Genomic DNA, 23,740 nt, shown 5'->3' on the forward strand with positions numbered 1-23,740 from the left:
TAAATGACCACTAGCTAAAGTTGAACCCCATTGAATTGAAGGCAAATTACTGAACTGACACAGGAACTGTCATTTGGCAGAGTACAATATGCATAACCAGCATGTATTCAAATTAATTTATTGGACCCTACAAGAATTTGTAATCAATGCTATAACCAAATCACCGTATTATTGAATGATTTTTCATGACGCAAAAGAAAGCCATGCATTGAAGTTGAGCCTAAAAAGTTTAAGGTGTTCTCTTCAATTGTATGTAGATCCAAAGAGCCATATTAAAATTATCAATCCTAATGGAAAGCCTTTACATTAGAGATTTGGTACGCAACAGAGTGGTACTTACATTAGAACTCTGCAAAGCACATTAGAACACACTAGGTGCAGTGATCCGACCTGGATACCACATCCAAGGAAGAATACATGAGGCTTGGCAGGTGCACATAGTAAATTTATCAAAATGGCATCAGAGGTCAAATTACATGGAGTGATCCAATTTTCTATAAAGTAAAAGCAGAAACAGTTTGCAAAAACATCAAGCAAAGTAAAGTTTTTAGGGGTGGACGAAGGGATAACAGTGGCACAAGATATAAATACGAACAGCAAGTGTTGGGTATGTTGTAACCAAATCCCCTCAGTGCCATACAGATGGAACCTCGTTGCAAGAAAAATATCTAAGAAATGGAGATCAATTTGACCCATATTCATATCTCTTTTAGATCAGTTACAGAGAAGGACGAGAAGAAGCAAGATAGCAACTTAAAGTCTAAATAGTCACATGTAAATAAGGAAATATGGAGCTGGCTTGGCGGGAACACACAAATCCAAAAAGGTACCATTATAGCACTTAGGCCAAACAACACAAGGCATTGTGAAGAACACTTAAAATCACCTAACATTTGCTAATACCTACCTACATTTTTGCCCCCCCCCCCGTCCCAAAAAAATCTTAGCAATGAGTGTGTCTGGCAATTAGATTTTTGACAGGTCATTTTGTAATCTTGCGAAAATCTGTAATGGACATCTACATATGCAAATCATGCCTGGAGATGGCATATATTATATTCTATTGAAATAAGAATGAAAGCAACACCACATCGAAAAAAGTGATCAAGCTTGAACTAGGCCTACCATCCATCCCACTGCAATACAAGTTTCAAACCTATTCTTAGTCCCTAAATTTCCAGAAAGAAATATGATTTTGTACACCACTAAAAGATAACTCCCTCATCTTTCTGTGCTCCAAAAAATAAAGTCCTAGCTTGCTCAACCTCTCCCTGTAGCTCAAGTCCTTGAATCCTTGCATCATCTTTGTAAATCATTTCTGCACTTTCCAGCTTGACATCTTTCCGATAACATGGCGAACAAAACCAAACACAATACTCTAAATGTGGCCTCACCAATGTCTTATATAACTGCAACTTGCCCTCACAACTACTATACTCAATACTCTGACTATGACGGTGAATGTGCCAAAAGCCATCTTGACCACCCTATCTACCACTTTCAAGGAATGTGTAATGTCTTTAGCAATGTGATGGAAGGTGTTACTGACAATGCTATTAAGTGCCATTTACCCAAATAACCTGTTCATCAATGCCGAGTTTATGCTTGGCCAGAGTAGCTCCGCTTCAGACCTCAAGTTGTCTTAGTCTTAAGACAAACCAGAGAATTGAATTCCAGATAAGGGATGAGAATGGTCCCCTATACAGAGATTGCATTTGACCAAATGTGGCATCAAGGAGCCCTGGTAAACTAAAGTCACGAGCCTTCAAGGGGAATACACACCAGTGGATGAATTCATATCCAGCACAAAGGTAGATGATTATAACAATAATAATAATAATAATACATTTTATTTATGGGCACCTTTCAAGAGTCTCAAGGACACCTTACAAAAATTTAGCAAGTAGAGGAAAAACATGTAAGCGGAATGAAATAAATAGTAGAGACATGACTAGTACACAAATTAAAGACAGAATTCAATTCAAAACACAATATGAGGCAATTCAAGCACAGATGAAAAGGGAGGGGGACATGGGGCTAAGGATAGGCAGAGGTGAAGAGATGGGTCTTGAAGATGGGACTGGAAGATGGTGAGGGACACGGAATTGCGGATCAGTTGGGGGAGGGAGTTCCAGAGCCTGGGAGCTGCCCTGGAGAAGGCTCTGTCCCCAAAGCTGCGGAGGTTCGACTTGTGGATGGAGAGGAGACCGGCTGATGTGGATCTGAGGGACCGTGAGGGTTGGTAGGGGGAGAGGACGTCAGTGAGATATGGGGAGGGGGCAGATGGTGGAGGGCTTTGTAGGTGAGGACCAGGATTTTGTAGGTGATCCGGTGGGAGATGGGAAGCCAGTGAAGTTGTTTGAGAACTGGAGTGATGTGATGCCAGGATTTGGTGTGGGTGATGAGTCGGGCGGCTGCGTTCTGGACCAGTTGGATTATGGGTTTTAAGTACAGTGTCTTAGCGATCAAGCATTTTCAGCTGCTTCAATTAACTCTCAATCATAAGGTCAGGAATTGAATGTCCAATCATTATACAATGCTATTTTGTTTGTAACACCTCAGCAAATGAAACAATCCCTGCAAAGTTTGGCCACGGTTCAAGTATGGAATGATGTATGGAAAGTAACATTGATGTCACAAAAGTTGAGCCAATGATCACTTCTCGGAAAGAGTTTCAACACCAGCCTTGACAGTAAACAGCATCACCACTGCCAATTGCCTCAACAATACCCAAAGGGAATCTCAACTGATGCAACCACAAAAACAGTGCCTACAGAAGCAGGTCAGAGTCTGAGTATGCTATGAGTGGTTGAATTTAGACTCAAAGCCACTCAACAAATACAAGACAAGCAACTACCCATTAATTCCCTTCATGACTGGGGTTGGGGTGGGTGCAATCCACAAAATGCATTGCAGTTACTTGCCTAATCCAACACCACCTCCCAACACTCAACCTCTTTCACCATGTGAAGAAATTCCTTTTAAGTCATACCCTATTCCGACACGGAAATAATTAACTGTTTCCTTATCACTGGGATTCCCTACTCTTCAGAATTGTGCAAATAACCTCACAGGACATCAGTGGTTCAGATAGGTAGCACTCTTCTTTTTAAATGGTCATTAGTGATGGGCATTAAACATTGAACTTGTCAGCAGTGCCCATATTACTCTGGAAAATAAATAAAAGCAAACGCCAACAGTGACCTTTTAAAACCACCTCGTCGCTCAAAGATTAAAAGTTAATAGTCCCAGTCTGCAACCTGAAAATTATTACTTTCAGCAGATTATAACTAAAAAATATTAACTACATTTTTCAACAATCTCAGAAAGTGAGCTTCCTAGCTGCCGATGTCCATTCAGATAGCCATAATTCTGAAATTAATCAAGTTAATTTCATAGAAACACAGAAAATAGGTGCAGGAGGCCATTCAGCCCTTCGTGCCAGCACCGCCATTAATTGTGATCATGGCTAATCATCCCTAATTTATAACCCGTGCCTGACTCCTCCCCATATCCCTTGATTCCACTAGCCCTAACTAACTCTCTCTTAAATCCATCCAGTGATTTGGCCTCCACCGCCCTCTGTGGCAGGGAATTCCACAAATTCACAACTCTCTGGGTGAAAACTTTTTTTTCTCACCTCAGTCTTAAATGGCCTCCCCTTTATTCTAAGACTGTGGCCCCTGGTTTTGGACCTGCCCAATATTGGGAACATTTTTCCTGCATCTAGCTTGTCCAGTCCTTTTATAATTTTATCTGTTTCTATAAGATCCCCCTCATCCTTCTAAACTCCAGTGAATACAAGACCTAGTCTTTTCAGTCTTTCCTCCCGCCATCCCAGGGATCAATCTCGTGAACCTACGCTACACTGCCTCAATCACAAGGATGTCCTTCCTCAAATTAGGAAACCAAAACTGTACACAATACTCCAGATGTGGTCTTACCAGAGTCCTATAAAACTGCAGGAGAACCTCTTTACCCCTATACTGAAATCCTCTCGTTATGAAGGCCAACATTCCATTAACTTTCTTCACTGCCTGCTGTACCTGCACACCAACTGTGACTGGTGTACAAGGACACCCAGGTCTTGCTACACCTCCCCCTTACCTAACCTAACCCCATTGAGATAATAATCTGCCCCCTTGTTTTTGCCGCCAAAGTGGATAACCACACATTTATCTATATTATACTGCATCTGCCAACTCACTCAACCTGTCCAGGTCACCCTGCAACCTCCTAACATCCTCTTCAACATCTTTCGGATAAACAAAATACAATTTTACAAAAAGTAAAGTTACAGACACTCCATCAGACCTTGTTCTGTATGGAGCAAGGTTTAACAATGATTCTTGTATGTTAATTTGATTACTCTCAAAGAATAATTTAAAATTATACCTTTTTCAAAAATTATGTTGTTGAACAAGGAGGCGATTTATAAACCAGATGAGCCTGGATAACACTAACAATTTCATACCAGCTAGGAGTGCAGCATATCAAACTAACATATCATTCCAAAATACAAAGTTTGCAAATTTTCCAAACAGCTAGACACAAATGAAGCATTTGGTTCCCTGCTGGGCACAACCGGCATCACTTAAAGGAATTAAATCCAAAATGAAACGTTGGTATCAGTAATAATCATTGTAAAACACCTAAATGATCCTAAACCCACCTGCGTCACATGTCTTTCAGGGCAAAGATCTGTCCCGTGTGCAACTCCAGGCTCACCCAAAGCCCACTCTCAACAGCCCTTCAAACTCTGGAAAGCTGCTCAGTTCAAGGAGCAATTTGGGAAGAAATAAAATGTTGGCCATAACAATGACGATCACAACCAATGAACAAATATCAACCTACAGTACTTAGTTGCCAACAGCTTGTTTCCATACAATATTGGCAGAGATAATATAACAAGCCACATGATCTAGAAATAAATCATTATTCAGATTTGGGAATCAAACCCAAACATTTTCACTTCGTTGGTATTCTGTGCTCTAAAACAAAATTAGTTTCAAATATTTACTGAATTCTAATGTGATAATTTTCTCAATGGAATCCTAAATGTGTAGTTAATAAACACTGTTTATTACTGCAGAACTTTGCAGAATATAAAATCTTTTCATATATTATCTGAATGAACTTGGATCTGTTGCATTCCTGCTTCTTTTAAGGTCATCTGTTCAAGCTGCACATCAGAGATTTGACACACAACTGAAGTGACATTCAATTGAAGATTGCTACTTTAGTGAACAAATGGGAGATATTTTCCAATAGGAATATCAGAACAAAGCCTAACATTTACAACAACCCAAAGAAACTTTATCGACTATAGTATAATAACTGGGAAAAAATTAATGTTAAGATTTTGGAAAGGTCCTATTACCTCCGCAATTAAAATGTGGATTGTGGAAATGTCGGAGACCTTATACTTGGAAAGAATCAGACTTGTCTTAATGGACAAACAAGAACATTTTATCAGAATATGGTCTCCATTCATTGACTACTTGAAGGGGCAGACTGGCTCGGCACGTGAACCTGACTGAAACTCGAATTAAGGATCAGTTGAAAAGTTATACTATAATTTACGAACTTATCTCCAAAGTTGTATTTTTAGTAAATTATTCCATTCTTCTTTATTATACTTTTTTCATTTTTTTTTCTCTTTCTTATTTTCTATCTATATAAAAAAAATACTAGAAGTAGAGTTAATATCAATTGATAATATTAGTAATGTAGGAATGATATACATGAAATGTTTTTAATATATGTACCTGCCTCTAATAAAAAGATTATTAAAAAAAAAAAAAAATTCCTGATATACTAGGCATCTTTTATTCCTTAATCCATTATTAAAACAGATTTTCTGATTTGTTTTCTTCCATTTTCTCGGATATATGTATCATTGAAAACAGTGGATGAACTGTGAGGACCATTCCCGGGTGACGGCCAAGATCGCTGCATACAAGTCAAATAATCCCAATCAGTATAAGAAGGCTTGCTTTATTCTTTGCAAAGCCACCTGGAATGCCAATACCCGGACAAACTTATAATCACTCTCACCCCTGCCGACTGTGGCAAGGCCTAAATAACATAACTGGCTGCAAAGCAAAGTCAGGCAGCATTGTTTGATGAAATGGCAGAGCCCTCCCTGATGAACAATGCATTCTATGCTCGCTTTGAGGAGAAGGCCAACAAGGTGATAACAAGGTCAGATTCAAGTATGCCTTTTCTCAGAGTCATTGTTGCAGAAGTTAATATGCCTTAATGATTACCATCCAGTGGTCTTGACAACCACCATAATGAAGTACTTCGATAGGCTGGTTACAGCACACATTACATCCAGCCTACCAAACAACCTTGATCCACTGCAGTTTGCCTACTGCCACAACAGGTCCATGGCTGATGTCATCTGACTGGCTCTACACTCATCCTTGGAACACCTGAATAAAGACATAAGTTCCAACTCTCCCCTCTGCAACTGGCAGTGTACACGTGGCAAAAATACCAACTCTGCACGACACTTTCCAAATCTGATACACCTTTCTGAAGATGCAGTGCCAGGAGTACGAATATAATCCCAAGTGTGTGCAGGAACAATCACACATTCTACACCAGTAATTATAATAGCAAGCATTGTGTTACATTTTTGGTAGGTTTTATACCTGCTTGCTCCATTTTAACGATCAGTGCACATGGATTCCATCTCTTTAGAACTCCACTCTCATTTTAATATATTATGACACTATATTAATTTATCCACTTGTCTAATTTTATACTCCCAGTTACGCTACTTATCTTGTCATCGGCATGTGTCATTTGCCATTTTTGATATGGTTTTCCAAGGCATTAATATAATATATGAAACTTCAACATAGATCCTTGCGGGATACTACAGCATTGCCATTTCTGATAAGGGAATGGCAATCGCATTGTACTACTTGCCCAGAGAAATTAATAACTGTATGATCAGTTCAAATGATACCATGGCAGCTGGGAAATAAATGCACCGAATAAACAATCTGAGGAAAGTTAATCAGATATGGTCACGATGAACCTAGTATGTTCTATGAACCCATCAGGAAAATTGGGACATCCTTATCTATCTGTGAGACACCTCATACCCATCTTTTGGATGACTTTTGACTACCTTCTGAAAAGGTTAAATACAGTTTCAGTTATATAAAACTGCTGTAATAAATTTTAACTAAAGAGCATACTGAGCATCAACACTGACAGGCCATCCAGAGTTGACACACAAGCAACGCCTGAAACCAGTCAATAAGGAAACGTTGTCCAACAATATTCATGAAATGACTGAGCACAAGAGCTGTTGCATAGACTATTTAACTAAAAGAGAATCATACTTTCAGCTTCTGCCCTACTTGCTTGCATCACTAAATTGAAGATGTTTTTTTTTACCCATCTATAGATCCACCATGGTGCTCCAGAATACCTTTCCAAAATATGGAAAATTTACCATATGTTCCAACCAATTACTGCCTCAATCATTCTCAATCATTAAATTAACTAACTTGAATGGAAATTGCTAGGTAAGTGCTCTCAAGTCACTAGCAAATAACCTGCCCACTTCAGTTTGTTTTACAGCCTTGGTTCAAAGAACCGAATTCCTCGATGAAATAGAGTAATTGTCTTTAACAAGCAAGCAGTTATGTAAGTGAAAATCAAGAAACTCTGACTAATTTCATGAAGAATAATAGAAATGGTTAAATAAATCTACTTTAGGAGGGCAATAAAGAAATTATTGCAACTGGGTCAAGGGACACAAATCAGACGGGAAAAAGTCAGCATGTTTATTTCCCCAATAAACTGCAGTCAACCATTTGGATTTAAGACTAACCAACAACGTTATGTTTTTTATCTATTGTTACCATTTTTTTTTAATCTCCATTTTAGGTGCCAGAAGTAATTTGAACTAATTCACTGGATGAGATCAAGCCTTGTTTTTAAGCCAATGATCTTAATGATAACAATGCATTTTTATATCCATATTAAAGGTGCTCAAGTTCCACCTACTTGCCACTCCTCCAATATTACAGGGAGACAGAGCAAGGATGAAAATAACATGAAAATCAAAAGAAAATTCTGCAATGCAAAGAAAGAACTTTAGGTTCTAAAATTGACAATACAATGTAACTGATTTAAAAATCTGTGAGGCAAAGTAGCTTTTATGACAGGTCAACAATGCTACTGATAGATGGCACTCAGCTTTTGCATAAGGTTGTGGCTATATGCTCCATTTAAGTTTGTGAACGCTCCAGAATTGATTATTTGCCTCGGTGCTACAGGTGAAATCTAATTCCAACTCTCACCATGACTACATTTTACATTTCTTTCTGAAAATGTCAGCATGCCAACATGGAGTTAAGTCAAATCAAGAGGCAAGTTGTTTAATCCAATGGATGCACAACACCTATTGGAATATTCAAAAGAGCAAAATCTTTCTGTGAAAACATTTGGGACAGCCTTAAAGTAAGGGCCAAGAATACAAGACAATCTCAAATATATCCAAAGTTAAGAAAAATTAGTCATGGGGAGATCATGGAATTGGATTTCACCTTTCGAAGTGAAGCAAATAATATAGATTTGTTCAAATGACAAGTATCACAGGGAGAAATGCAGCAGGCCACGGTAGGTTGAAAATAAAGTTGAAAAGGGAAGATGTGGACATGGGGCATGGACACCAGGCAAATGAGACATTTCTCACACACCCAACATGACAATGCACACCCAACATATAAACAAATGCACAGTGTCACATTCTGACAGCATTACATTATTTTCTTACTATGTTACAAGAATGTATAGGAAACCAAGCAAAACAATTGTAGGTTCCACTGGATCCATTTTAAGCATGCCTTGGGGGGAAACAGATTAGTTTATGAGCACCTATAGTGCAAATCAATAAACTTGAGCACATGGACTGCAACAATTGAAGCAGCAGATACCATTCAATAGCTGAATGTCCAAATGCAAGCCTCTATGAAAATTGGGAGATGAAAACCTTAATTTTAAGCATTCATTTTATTTATTTCCTGGTTCTGATTAAGGGTCTCAGCCCTGAAACAGTAAGTTTCTTTTTTCAGAGCAGCTGAGGGTTTCCAGATAACTTATATAGTAGTTTGCACAGTTAGCTGATCTCATTACAGCAACAATAATTAGCTCACAATAGCCATGAATGTCCAAGCTGGCAACAGGACTAAAAGTGGAAGTAGCTATCATTGAATATTATTTTCTGCCCAGCTCTGATGGTAAATACATCGGCCTCTATTCCATATTCACATATTCCGATCATAAAAACACAGAAGGTTATCTGGGCCTTCTAGCCTATTTCACCATTCATAAAGATCAAATATTTTGATCCATATCTGTATAAAATTATGTTTGACCATGGGCAGTCGAGAAGGGACAAGTAATACATTTTTATCACCGATTTATTTTCTCGTGCCAATATGGGCAAAGACGTTATTTGGACTATAAAACCTGCTGTGCCAAGAAACAAAAGATTTAACAATAATCTCACTAATTATTCCCAAACTAGAACTTAGATGCTTTTGTGACTGAATTGAATTTCCTAGAATTCAAGATTGAGAAGAGTTACATGGAACTTTTTTAATAGTATTGGAAAAGAACAATTTTTACCAGATTAAATTAGTGATAAACATATTCTGCTACCTAGGTAGAACATTTGCAGGAATTCAAAGGTAACATTTGAAATTCTGAATTTGAAAATGTTGCCACATGAATAGATATGTTATTCTTTAAAAAATGTATTTTTATTAATGAAGAATAAATTTTGTATTTCATAGTATCAAAGTTTTTTTAAAATCTGAAGGTACTATTGTGTTTCCTGATATTCACGTGGCAAGCATTCAGAATTATAGCTTTCCATGATTTTCATGTATATAAAAATTCTCTATTCATGAATATAGAATTTCAACAAACCAGGCCATGCAAAGTTGTAATAATGTGATACTGCTTAAAGTATTAACTGGGATAGTTTCTTAATTTCACAGAATAGGTGTTTGCTCTAAAAGTCTCCCGTTTAAAGTATTTTAAGGTCAGAAAGTAATGTTTCCTACATTAGCTTTCATCTGTAACTAGTTGTTGATGGCATTGTCACATGAATTGGCTGCACTCAAATACTCTAGATGGCAGTTATAAGCCACCTGTGTGCCTCACTGCAGTCTGTACAGAAACGTGCATTATTTTTGATCAGGAATTCCAATACTCTGACCCTGTGGCTAAGTAATTCTCAATATTTTCCCAAACTAGAATGAAGTGAGACATGGAAGGGACCACAGCCTGTATGATTAATTTAAATTACTGAATTACAGCACTGCAGCTCTGTCCAGGCTGAAGTTATTCACTCAAATCATGCAGTGAAGCTCAAGCTACTGCAGTAAATGAGGTAATCAAAAATATTATTTCTGTCCTTTTGTCAAGTATAGTTTGAAGACAGTATAAGTGCATCAAACAGAAAAGTGGCATTCTAAACAACTGATCAGTCTTCATTCTTTGTAAAATAAAACTGAGATATCAACCACATGCCAATTAAATATTACAATTCTTCCCAAGAAAAAGTTCACTTTGTGCTCCTTTAGAACACTGACACTTGGTTGCAGAGTAATAACTAGGTCTATTATTTCTTTCATTACCTGATCATAGCAAGGTTTTTCAAAAAATAATTTTTTGGTTCATGGATTTCCAGGTTAAAAAAAACAAAAATAATTCTTTTTTTATGAGTGTATTTTTCACATAAATTTAGTGAAGTGATTTGTAGTAAGACCCAAAATATAGTAAAGGCAAATAGGAATTTCATTAAAATGAAAAAAGATTGAGTAACTGCCAGGGATAAAGTCAGTGGCGAGAATAGTCCCAAATTTGTTCTGTGCTGAACAAATGTGCTGTACTAAGCAATTATTCAGATGCCAGTAAAGGGAGGCAATTCAACTGTGCTGGGGAAAAAACCCAAAATCAATGTCCATGCTTTCAGACATCCACACATGTTCACCCTTTGCATGGATCTAGATTGGAGCCCTGCCAAAGAGAAGTTGAGCCAAGCCAGGAAAGCAGAATTTTGATTTACTCTCATTTAACAGGGATATATGGCAGACAACCAATGAATCAATATCTTTAGTCATTTTCCCAATAGTTCCTAAACCTGAAATGACGTAAATATAAATTTTAATATGTGAATTCCCTTGCCCTACAATAACATGCATTGTGTAAATGGGTGACAATTCTAAATTGACAAATATTGAAATGTTTAATATCATATATAACACAAATAATTAGGCTAAAAACCACAACTTTGAATGTAATTTTGAAACTATGCCCACCCAGAAACACTATGTCCAAAAACAAATCAGTACCTAATGAGTCAGGGCTTGTCATTATACTTTGAATGCCCCCAAGTTTAAAACCCCTATGTGTCTATCATACCAGCAATCAGTTTTCCTTTGTCCAATTTTAAATATACCTAGTCCTACACATTATTCTTGAATATGATCAAAGTATTACTCATCGGAGAAACATTCTATTCATTATACAGATAGCAATTGCTAACAGAACTGCAAAGTGTTTCCTCGGAAGAACTTAAGACTTTCTTGCATAGTGTTGTAAACTTTGTCCAATTGATACAAATGTTTAATTTTAATATTTGTACTGATTATGCCAATTTGCAGACAAAGTGGTGACAATTGAAAAAAATGTTGGCCACATTAATGCAAGGTATTTGGATTTTTAATGTATGCAATTTGTAAGGAACTACTCTCCACTGACTGGATTTTCTGTTTTGTTACACCTATTTAAAGAATGGCAAAAACAGGCACTTACCCAATTACTATACAAATGACAGTATGCTAAAAGTTTGCACACAGACACCCCATTTTTCTCTTCTCAAATTAAATTTTGGTGAATAGTTAAGTTATCTAGATGATAGAGGTAACCGCTTGGCAGAGATAGGCACCCGTTCCGTTTGACCTCAGTCACTCTGTGGGTTCAAACACTGGATCAATTCAGCATTGATTACTCATTGAGTAAGCCATTTGCTAATTGCTCAGGCTCTCATTTAAAATGGCTATTCATTCAAGTTACTGGAGGGCACTCAAGACATGCTAAATCACTTTAAGATTCTTCACATCCAAGTATTGCTTGAATTACTGCAGATAAATTGAAAGGAAGCCCTATTTTACAAACATGAAATTATAATTTATGAAAACTACTCAAAAGTTTTAGAACCGATCTCTTAGATGAGCAGAGGGACTAGAACAATTATTGCTTTTCTTTGCCTTCCACAAGCTTCAATATGTTAGAGGTATATAAAATCATAAAGATAATAGATAGGGGAAATACACCCAGAATAGGAGAATCAAGAACCAGAGAGCATAGATTTATGGTGAGAGGGAATAAATTTAATAGGAACCCATGAGGCACCTTTTACAAACACAGAGGGTGGTGGGTATATAGAACAAGCTGCAAGATGAAGTAGTTGAGGTAGGTAATATAAATATATTTAAAATACATGTGGACAGCTAAATAGGGAAGGTTTAGAGGGATATGGACCAAATGTGGGCAAATGGGCCTAGCATTAATGAGGCATCTTGGTTGGAATGAATAGGTTAGGCTGCGCTGCATGACTCTATGACAAAAAAATAATTGTGGGGTTACATGAGAATATTTTTCAAGCCTTGATAAACACAACATAGAAAATCGACAATTGTAGGCAAAGCGGCATGGTATGAAGCAGAACTTTTATAATCCTTAGTTTGGTTAACCTTCTGGATCAGAGGGCAGAGCTAAAAAAAATTTTAAAAAGGAAATGGTTTTATCCTTCAATAACCCTTCTGTTAATTAACTAACCAGCTCCACATTCTGGTTAGGAGTTTCAGCAGAGCACAATTGGAGAATGTCAAGATGGGAAGAACTTCAAGTTCTGAAGAAAATTTCAAATCATATTTTCAAAGACTGCTTTGATGAGGATCAGTACAGACTTGATCAGATTCTATCTTCTTATCTTTGGAACTTGATGCTGAATCAAACACAGCTACACTCTTACATGGCGAATGCCCCCCAGTGGTTAGATGATGCAAATTCAACCATTTCCAAAAGCTGTTTGCAAACAAAATATTTGTCCTTCGAATTAGTCTTTCAAAAATAACAATAAATATTTTGTCTTCTATTATGTTTTTAAATAAATGTTTAGGAAGTCAAAAATGTTGAATATATTTACAGTATAAGCCACAAAATAAATGTTGTCACTTATACTGGAAACATGAAATAACTTGTTTTCTAAGAGACCCACGTGCTTTTAATCACCTGCCCTAATATACCGATCAGAGGCATGATACCAGATAAGTTGGCCAAAGCAACTTGAAAATTAAAATCTTTCAAGCCAAAATGGTAAACTAAAGTTTGCCAAAATGGTAAACTAGTAATGAAGCATTAGTAGTACAGCCGATGTGAATGTACAAATATGCACAAAACACCTACTTTAGCTGGATCATCAAGAAGATAATTCAAATGTAATGTTTTAGGCATTGAGGAAATGTCAGCAAAGGTGGCTCAAATATTTAGACATTTAAAGTTTTCACACAATCAACATCACATGGAATGATTTTTCCAGCAATTGGTGCTCAGACTTCAATTAACTCAGGAGCACAATGTTTTAATAGTGAGACACTGATTTCAATGCCAACCTTAGAACACATGTGGTTTTGGTTACATCAGCCCATCATTGCAATTGGATGCAGATCAGAGGCATGGTATTAAGTCAATAAAGAGACAAAAATAATCAGCACGGTTACATATTTGCCATGTGTTCAATTTCTGTGCATACTTGCTGATTACAGTAAACATCAGAGATCTATACTGTCTGCATCCTTTCTTAAAGGATATACAGCTTTGGAGATCAGCAAGTCTACAGGGAAAAAATAAGCACAAGAAGTTTTAAAATCATGGTTATATGAAGACATTCGTGAAAAGTACTTCAGGAATATTTTCCTATGACTAAATGCAAATTATGGATTATTAATTCAACATATTTAATTTAAAGTTTTAAACATAACTCCCAAATATTCACTACTTAAAAATGATTTAACATTTAACTTGCATTATATTTCACTTCCCTTGTGATCAGCCATGATCACAATGAATGACGGTGCTTGCTCGAAGAGCCGAATGGCCTCCTCCTGCACCTATTTTCTATGCTTCCCCATTCTCAAAGTATTTTTGCTTCGGCGTTGTTCCATTGATACCACCAGATACCCTCAGTACCATTCCCAAGCAGCAGTTAATGCATTTGCTTCAACAGCAAGTCATTATGTTATCCAGATACTGGAATGGTAAAGAAATCGGTGAAGCCCAGTCACGTTGCCTTTGGCCAGTATACTGTCCATCTTATAACCTAAGGGTCAAACTTTTCAGTCTGTGGCCTGGTTAACCACTAGATTAACTCTTGATCTCAAGTTACCAGTGCTCCCTCCTGGGCAAAACTGCATCAATGTCCACTGCATTGTTGATGCACTCCTTTCCTAAATAAATGCTTGCTTACCGAGTTAGCTAAATGGCCATTCTTCAGTGACACAAGCAGCAGTATTCTGCCTTTCAATTACGTTAACACTTTAGCACAAATTACCGTTTTGCAATCAAGATAAAATGACCCTTTTTGCACAGGGAGTTGTACATCAAAAACCCTGGCAAAAGTCAAATAATTAACGACAGTGTAGGAGCCAGGCTTCAAGATTCCACGTGCATTTGGGGAAATCAAATCACTTAACTGCCAAAATGTGCACTGTCACGTGTCCATGTGTTTTTTTTAATTCATAACTGTGAATGGAATGGTTGCAGGGATTTTTTATTATACCTCAGATAGAGGTTTTAAGAAATATTTTGTAGAACTGTATTTCTGTGTTAAACATACCTGCCCATAGTTGTCTATTCCAGTAACTAATCTATTTAAATTTAATAAATCAAAGGATGTCCTTAAAGACTGGCCAAGGGTTGACAATCCTACAGCTTGAAGATTTTTCAATTCGTTCATGAACGTTGCATGGTTTTCCTTCCAGCCAGCCTGAAAAATAAAATATTTCAGTCATGCTCTCTCATTTCCTGTTCAGAAATCCTTCCAATTCTGTCATCACTTGTTGCATGGAGACAGCTTCCGCAGGTCATTTTAAGAAGATGTCAATACAGAAAAAGCATGGAAATATGAGATTAGTAACTTCACAATATAAAAGATTTTAAAAATGCTTCATTTTAATAGAATTTCTATTGTCAGGCTTCGCTTCATTTTATTTGTAAATTGCTGCACAAGCCTAAAAGGACATTGACCCTTGAAATGGGAATAGAGCCGTAGAGCTGATATAAACATGTGCCACACCAAGTAACCGGAGTGTTTATGAGCGTTTATGTATAAGGCCGCTAAAAACATTTCAACCCAATTTAATCTATTCACCTCCAGCGCCTAAGAGGTTACTTATTTATTCAGAGGCAAGAGCTAAAAGGACAGCCAATTTTATCCATCAGAACTCAGGTCTGCACTCAGTCTAGGCCGAGTTTGCTAATGTCATCCATGCAGAATGCATTTATATTAAAAGTCTATAGGTACAGGTACGTATCCTACTGGTTCACCAGCATACCCATCCTACAGTGCCCTCCATGTTTGGGACAAAGACCCATCATTTATTTATTTGCCTCTGTACTCCACAATTTGCGATTTGTAACAAGAGGGAAAAAAAATCACATGTGGTTAAAACGCATTGTCAGATTTTAATAAAGGCCATTTTTATACATTTTGGTATCACCATGTAGAAATTACAGCAGTGTTTATACATAGTCCACCCATTTCAGGGCACCATAATGTTTGGGACACAGCAATGTCATGTAAATGGCAGTATTCATGTTTAGTATTTTGTTGCATATCCTTTGCATGCAATGACTGCTTGAAGTCCGCGATTCATGGACATCACCTGTTACTGGGCGTCTTCTCTGATGATGCTCTGCCAGGCCTGTATTGCAGCCATCTTTCGCTTATGCTTGTTTTAGGGGCTAGTCCCTTCAGTTTTTTCTTTAGCATATAAAAGGCATGCTCATTTGGGTTCAGATCAGGTGATTGACTTGGCCACTCAAGAATTGACCATTTCCTAGCTTTGAACAACTCCTTTGTTGCTTTAGCAGTATGGTTGGGATCATTATCTTGCTGTAGAATGAATCACCAGCGAATGAGTTTGGAGGCAATTGTTTCAACTTGAGCAGAGAATGTGTCTTTACACTTCAGAATTAATTATGCTCCTACCATCAGCAGTTGAAGATAATGAAGCTAAGTGAGCTAGTACCTTCAGCAGCCATACATGCTCAGGTCATAACAACCCCACCACCATGTTTCACAGATTAGATGGTATGCTTTAGATCTTCGGTTGTTATCTCTCCTCTATACTTTGCTCTTGCCATAACTCTTGATACAAGTTAATCTTCATCTCATCTGTCCACAAGACCTTTTTTCAGAATTGTGGTTGATCTTTTAACAACTTCTTGGCAAACTGTAACCTGGCCATCCTATTTTTGTAGCAAACCAGTGGTTTGCATCTTGCAGTGTAGCCTCTGTATTTCTGTTCATGAAGTCTTCTGCAGACAGTGGTCATTGACAAATCCACACCTGACTCCTGAAAAGTGTTTCTGATCTGTCGGACAGGTGTTTAGGGATTTTTCTTTATTATAGAGAGAATTCTTCTGTCATCAGCTGTGGAGGTCTTCCTTGGCCTGCCAGTCCCTTTGAGATTAGTAAGCTCACCAGTGCTCTCTTTCTTCTTAATGATGTTCCAAACATTTGATTTTAGTTAGCCTAAGGTTTGGCTGATGTCTCTTAACAGTTTTATTCTTGTTTCTCAGTCTGGTCCTCATGCTGATTCTGGTCCTCATGCTGATAAAAAGCAATAACAGTTTCCAAATGTGATGGAAAGACTGGAGGAAAGTCTAGGTGTTGAGAACTCTCTTATACCTGCATTAAGGAGGCAAGTAAACACACCTGAGCAATTACAAACGTCTGAAGCCATGTGTCCCAAACATTATGGTGCCCTAAAATGGGGGGGGGTGTATGTATAAACACAGCTGTAATTTCTACATGGTGAAACCAAAATGTATAAAAATGGCTTTTATTAAAATCTGACAATGTGCACTTTAACCACATGTGATTTTTTTCTATTACAAATCTCAAATTGTAGAGTACAGAAGCAAATAAATAATTGATGGTTCTTTGTCCCAAACATTATGGATGGCACTGTGATTAACCGCAGTACATGAATCAGGTTAAAGGATTAGTCGGTCTGGCTGACAAAATATTAGGCCAGGATGCATACTCAATCTAAATTAAAGGAGGTATGTGTATCATCACTGAAATATCCAATTTCCTTCAAATTGCAAGCAGCACAACTGGCAGAGCTGCTGCCTCACAGACCTGGGTTCAACTTGTGACCATGCGAGCTCCTCTGCATGCTCGTGTCCCCGCCCAATCCCACATACCATGTGAGTTGCTAGGTCAATTTGTCACTGTGAATTTCTCCTAGTGTGTAGATGTGTTAGAATTTGGAAGAGGATTGGGGGGGATGGGGTTGATGAGAATGTGGGGAGAATTATTTTTAAAATAAGGTTAACATGTAGGATTAGTGTAAATGGATGATTGATGGTCAGTGCACTCAGGGTGACAGGGCATGTATCCATGCTATATCTCTCCACGACTCAACTGCCTTCCCACCATCTCCCCTCTATAATAAAACCAATCAAGATTTTTTCCAAACAACATAACCCAAATGGAAATTTAGCAGCACATTTTTGATGCAGTCCTTTACAGAGAACAATGCATCAATTCAATATAAGCCACCCAATTTAAATGGTGTCTATTGTGCAATAATATCACAAGGCATTTTTGCAGGAGTTTTATAAACAAAGTATGGCACAATCATGTTCAGGCAGATGACCAAAAACTTTCTCACAGGTTTTTTTTTTCTTGAACTGAGAGGCAGAAGGCTAAAAGATGGAATGCCTTGGCCTTCAAGGGAAGTTTTAGCAACATCTCCAATGGTCAGAGATGATCAAGAAACAGAAAAAGGGAGAAATACTCCCTTTTCTGCAGGCTGAAGACCATTGGTAAAGTCATGGCTATGAAGAAAGATTTTTTTTCAACTGGAGCTCTACCTAATTGAAAAACAACGAAGGTCAGCAGGCCTGGAGATAAGATGAACAGGTCAATGTGAATTAAGACAGACTGGCAGATGCTGGAACGTGGAACAATGTGAACTGAGAGAGTTTTGAATGACCTTAACTTTATGAGTATAGAAAAATCGACATCAGCCATGAGTGCGTTGAAGTAACCATTTTGGGAAACAAAGACACGAGTGAGGTTTCATCAGCACTCGGGCAGGGGTAAGCCATGTTACAAAGGCAGAACAAGGGCATTCGTAATGATGCTTCAACTTAAGGTTGCAGCCTTCCAGCATTTAGTTCAGATTAGCTTCTCTGGATCCACAGTTCAATAACAGTCTGAAAATTGTGAGAAAAGCATGAGCAAAGAAGGGTGGGGAAAACAGTCTATAGGAACATGGCGGTTATATTACTGGATTATTAATCCCAACATCAGGATTAATGGTTCATGAATGCAAAATTGAAATCAGAGCAGCCAAAATATTTTGAATACAATGAATCAGTTATGTCAAAGAAATAAAGTGGGCTGTTGTTATAATTTAAATAGTTAACCAACCCACAACCCAAGAATGAAAATTTAAAAAAGCTGTCTGTGTTTCTGTATAGTCTTAAGTGTATCTTTGGATATGGTTGTGGAAAAACATGGAAATAATAAATTGTCACTGCCACAAGAGGTAACCATTCAGCCACCCAAAGATTAGCCAATACAAACTCAGCCTCCCAACCACCACTTGAAGTGCCTTCAGCATTCAATTAAAAGTGCTCCAGGCTATATTAAACCTTGATGTCATATTCTCCAATTCTACTTTAGGCCACTTGTTCATTCCATTTGATGACTTAGCTCCACGTTACTAATACCATCTGCTCCCATCTCAGTCCATCCACGCTCAAAAACCTCACCCACATCTTCAGGAAATTGAACTATTCCAACACACTCCTGGCTGACCTATCTCTCCTCCTATTCGTCATAAAACTATCATCTAAACTTTACTGTCAGCATCCAGATCTCACCTAAATTCATTTGTGCCGTACTTGGATGTTTGCTAATCTACAGTCACTCCCAGGGAAGTAATGCCTATATTTTAAAATAATTATACTTGTTTCCCCTCCTCCATCCAAGGAATAACTCCATGGTATTAGCTGCTCTCAGTAGTGTCCTCCAGTATTACAGCCCTTAAAATATCATACTTTGGCAGATAGCATTAAGGCCAACCCCAAAAGATTTTATAAATACACAAGGGGAAAAAGTGTACCCGGAGAGGGAATGGGACCCCTCAGGAATCACAGCAGTCAACTCTGTGTGGAGCCACTGGAGATGGGCAAGGTCCTCGATGAGTATTTCCCCTATGTATTTACCGAGGAGAAAGTAACAGGAGGACAGAGGAACTTGGGGCAGTCAATGGAAGTGTCTTAAGAGCAGTCAGTGTTACGGTCGAAGAGGTGCTGAAGGTACTATCACGTATAATAATAATAATAATGGATGGGATTTATATAGCGCCTTTCTAGATACTCAAGGCGCTTTACATCGCATTATTCATTCACTCCTCAGTCACACTCGGTGGTGGTGAGCTACTTCTGTAGCCATAGCTGCCCTGGGGCAGACTGACGGAAGCATGGCTGCTAATCTGCACCTACGGCCCCTCCGACCACCACCAATCACTCACACACATTCACACGCAGGCAAAGGTGGGTGAAGTGTCTTGCCCAAGGACACAATGACAGTATGCACTCCAAGCGGGATTCGAACCGGCTCCCTTCCGGTTGCCAGCCGAACACTTAGCCCATTGCGCCATCTGTCGCCCTAAACGTATGAACGTAGCCAAATCTCCAGGGCCTGATCAGATATACTGGAGAGAAGATATACAGCGAGAGAATTGCAGGAGCACTAATTGAAATTTACGAGTCGTCTTTAAATACAGGAAAGGTTCCGGGAGACTGGAGGGTGGTAAATGTGTCTTTCTTCAAGAAGGGTTGCAGGGAAAATGCTGGGAACTATAGGCCAGTGAGCTTAACATCTGTAGTTGCAAAGTTACTCGAGAGTATTCTGAGGGATATGATATACATGCATTTAGACAGACAAGAGCTGATTGGGGATAGTCAGCATGGTTTAGCACGTGGGAGGTCGTGTTTCACAAAGCTGATCGTTTTTTTTGAAGATTATTTTTGGAAGTTTTGAGGTTTATTTTGCTGCAAGATCTCGATCAATTGGCCAGGTGGGCTGAGCAATTGTTGATAAAATTTAATACAGAGAAAAGTGAGGTGTTGCATTTTGGGAAGTCTAACCTGGGCAGGACCGACACAGATAGGGCTCTGGGGTATGTTGTAGGGCAGAGGGATCTAGGAGTGCATGTGCATGGTTCCTTGACGGTGGAGTCGTAGGGAGATAGGGTGCTCAAAAAGGCATTTGGCACATTGGCCTTCATCAGAGAGTATTGAATATAGAAGTTGGGAGGTTATGTTGCAGTTGTAGAAGACGCTGGTGAGGCCGCATTTAGAGTATTGTGTTCAGTTCTGGGCACCATGTTACAGGAAAGTTGTCAAGCTGGAAAGGGTACAGAGAAGATTAACAAGGATGTTGCCAGGACTAGAGGGTCTGAGCTATCGGGAGAGGTTGAGTAGACCGGGACTCTATTCCTTGGAGCGCAGGGGGATGAGGGGTGATCTTATAGAGGTATATAAAATCATGAAACTAATAGATCAGGTGGATGCACATAGTCTCTTGCCCAGAGTAGGTGAATAGGTTTAAGGTGAAGGGGAAAAGATTTAATAGGAATCTGAGGGGCACCTTTTTCACACAAAGGGTGGTGGTGGTGGTGGTATGGAACAAGCTGCCGTAGGAGGTAGTTGAGGCAGGAATTATCCTAACATTTAAGAAACACACAGGTACATAGATAGGACAGGTTTGGAGGTTTACAAGCCAAACACGGGCAGATTGGACTAGTGTAGCTGGGACATGTTGGCCTGTGTGGGCAAGTTGGGCCGAAGGGCCTGTTTCCACACTGTAACACTCAACGACTTCTGCAGTTCAGACCCTGGAAAATTCTAAACTGAAGGGTCTCGACCAAAAACATCACCCATTCCTTCTCTCCAGATATGCTCCCTGTCCCACTGAGTTATTCCTGCGTTTTGGGTCTATCTAAATTGAAAAGTTCCATCACTCAGACGCCGTTACCCAAAATTCGGGAAACCTGCCCGTAAGGGTCAGAATCTCCGTCTCCTTATCTAAGATGCTCCTCAACATGTATTCTTTTGATCAAGCTTTTAGTCTTGTGCGGTTCAGTGCCAGACTTTGTTTGACAACACTCCTGTGAGTTGCCTTGAGACATTCTGCTCCATTATATGATGCCAAGTTGTTGTTACCTAAAATTGGAAGAAGATATTTTAAACAAAAATAATTTAACAAGACTATCCTTAATTTTTCGAGAACAAATTTCAGCATTTAATTCAAGGTGTCTTGCCATTTTACAGGAGTATCTTATTTAAGGATCACTGTAATGCCATCCCCAATTGAACCAAATAGCAGTAATAGTAGCAAGCCATCTTGAACCACAACAGGACATCTGGGGAAGGGAAGACAGACAAAAAAGGCTGGAGTAACTCAGCGGGTCAGTCAGCACCTCTGGAGAAAAAGCATAGGTGACGTTTTGCGTCGAGTCCCTTCTTCAGACCTGAAACATCACCTGTTCATTTTCTCCAGAGATGCTTCCTGACCCGCTGAGTTAGTCCAACATTTTGTGTCCGTCTTCGGTTGAAACCAGCATTTGCAGTTCCTCCCTACACATTCTGGGAAAGGGATATGGAAAGGAAGATCGTTCAGGATAAAGATCAAGAAATGAAAAAAATTGTTAATAATTCCACGACTTTATAGAGTCTGACTTGGAGGAGAGCCTATCAGTAGGTGTGCCCACATGTACCTCTTTATGTAAGCAGTTGTGTGTTTTGAGGTGCGTCAAAATATCTTGGTTAAAACAGCTGAAATGTTTTATCGGGTGGCTTTCCCCTTTAAGAAACAAGTGTGGGCATTTGATTTGGATTGCCCTCCCCTTAAAGGAGCAAGTTTGCGTATGTGACAAAGACCGCCCTTCCCCTTTAAGGATCAAGTCTGCCACACATCCTTGTGAGAATGAATCACCAGGGAGCGGACCGACTTCACATTCAGTACAAAGCAGTGGACTTGTTTTGAAACTCCCCAAGTTAGCTTCCCTCCAGCACCCTCCCTCCCACCCAATTAGTTTTGTGAAACGAAGCGGCGTATCCGCCGTCCCCCGGCAGCTGTAGCCCAGCCTCAGAGGAAGAAGTCGGCCATGTTTGAGGTGCCATGGCGGAAAGGCAGCCACAAGCCTCCCCTCCCTTCTTACACAACTCAATCAATGCAAATCGACCAGTCTCGTCCTCCCCTCCCTCCCGCTGCTCTCCCCACAACGTTAGCGCCAGGGCACGGGTTTACCTTAATACCGTAGGGCGGCTCATCGAACGACACCAACATGTACCTGTCCCCGCGGCTGCCAGGGTCGCGGGCCCGCAGCTGTGTAGAGACGGGGAATAAGATGGAGGGGGAAGAGAGAGGAGACAAGTTAGAGGATCAACCACCGGCGCCACTGCGGGGCCTGAGGCCTGTCCCCCAACCCGTTTTTCGTTCAATAATTAAAAACAAAACTCCCATTGCTTTTAATTCCTTTTTTTACCTTCATGAAGGTCTCAACCGCGCCTTTGGCTATGTCCAAGTAGGTGGTGCCCAGATGGGTGCGCTGGCTCATGGAGGCGGACGTGTCTATGAGGAAAAGTAAGATGGGCATGGTGGAGGGGGCAGTTAGGGGGTCAACCCCGGCGGGGTGGGGGAGCTGTGTGCTGTCACCAGAAACCCCCTGGATGGGCGGCTGGTGGGGGTAAATATGGGCGTGGGGGGGGTGCCCACACTCAGGGGAGGCGGGGTGAATGAGCCCCGATTCTCCGCTCAGCTGGACACCGACCGCTGACGTTTGAGGGGTCAGTGGAGGGAAGGGGCTGTGGGGGGGTTTCGGCTCTGTTGTGTCTGCCTTTTACCTTTACCCCCAAGCCCTCCTCCCCCCCACCCCGTGCGGGCAGCTCCCACGCCCCACCACACACGCTATCTATCTATCCAGCCCCGGCTCTCCGCCTTGCTGCCCTTCCGTGTGCCTGTCCCTCTCTTAAATGCCGCTCGGCACAACTTTGCTTCTCGTTTTGACTCCCCCTCCAATCCACCCACCGGACCCACGTGACTAGTCGCTGCCGCGGCCACCCATTGGTCACGGGCAGCCCCCCTTCGTTTGCATGTTTGCATATTCCGACGCGCTGCTCGCGCTGGGGGGGAGCCCGTGCCGGGGCGGCCGCGCGCATGTCCGAGCGGCGCAAGCGGGCAGAAACGCACACGTCAGCCGTCGCCAGTGCGCATGAGCAGCTATTTTCAAATCACCCAGCCTTCCAAAACGTCCCGAGTTCTGCGCGTGCGCACTGGCGACAGATGCCCAGACGCTGGGCTCGGAGGTAGGGAGGGTTACGTCCCGGC

The 23,740-nt window shown here is 40.0% G+C and overlaps 1 protein-coding gene across 6 annotated transcripts in view; it reads right to left on the bottom strand.

Annotated features, from left to right (window-relative positions):
* The window catches only part of LOC129702847 (integrator complex subunit 6-like), an 85,445-nt gene extending 62,030 nt beyond the window's left edge, over positions 1 to 23,415 (bottom strand). Inside the window, exons 1-3 of one of the 6 annotated variants that reach the window (XR_008724452.1) lie at positions 22,899 to 23,332; positions 22,661 to 22,738; positions 14,939 to 15,088 (exon numbers count right to left, since the gene is read on the bottom strand). Coding sequence is in view for 3 of the 6 variants with exons in the window: in XM_055644875.1 (XP_055500850.1) it covers positions 14,939 to 15,088; positions 22,661 to 22,738; positions 22,899 to 23,009 (339 nt within the window). In the remaining 3 variants the exon portion in view is untranslated. Of the gene's footprint in view, positions 1 to 14,938; positions 15,089 to 22,660; positions 22,739 to 22,898 lie in introns of all 6 variants that reach the window. The other 5 variants (XR_008724453.1, XR_008724454.1, XM_055644875.1 and 2 more) reach the window with 5 other exon arrangements.
* Between the last annotated feature and the right edge of the window lie 325 nt (positions 23,416 to 23,740).

The sequence above is a fragment of the Leucoraja erinacea genome, chromosome 13 (genome assembly GCF_028641065.1).
Source record: "Leucoraja erinacea ecotype New England chromosome 13, Leri_hhj_1, whole genome shotgun sequence".
Taxonomy (NCBI): domain Eukaryota; kingdom Metazoa; phylum Chordata; class Chondrichthyes; order Rajiformes; family Rajidae; genus Leucoraja; species Leucoraja erinaceus.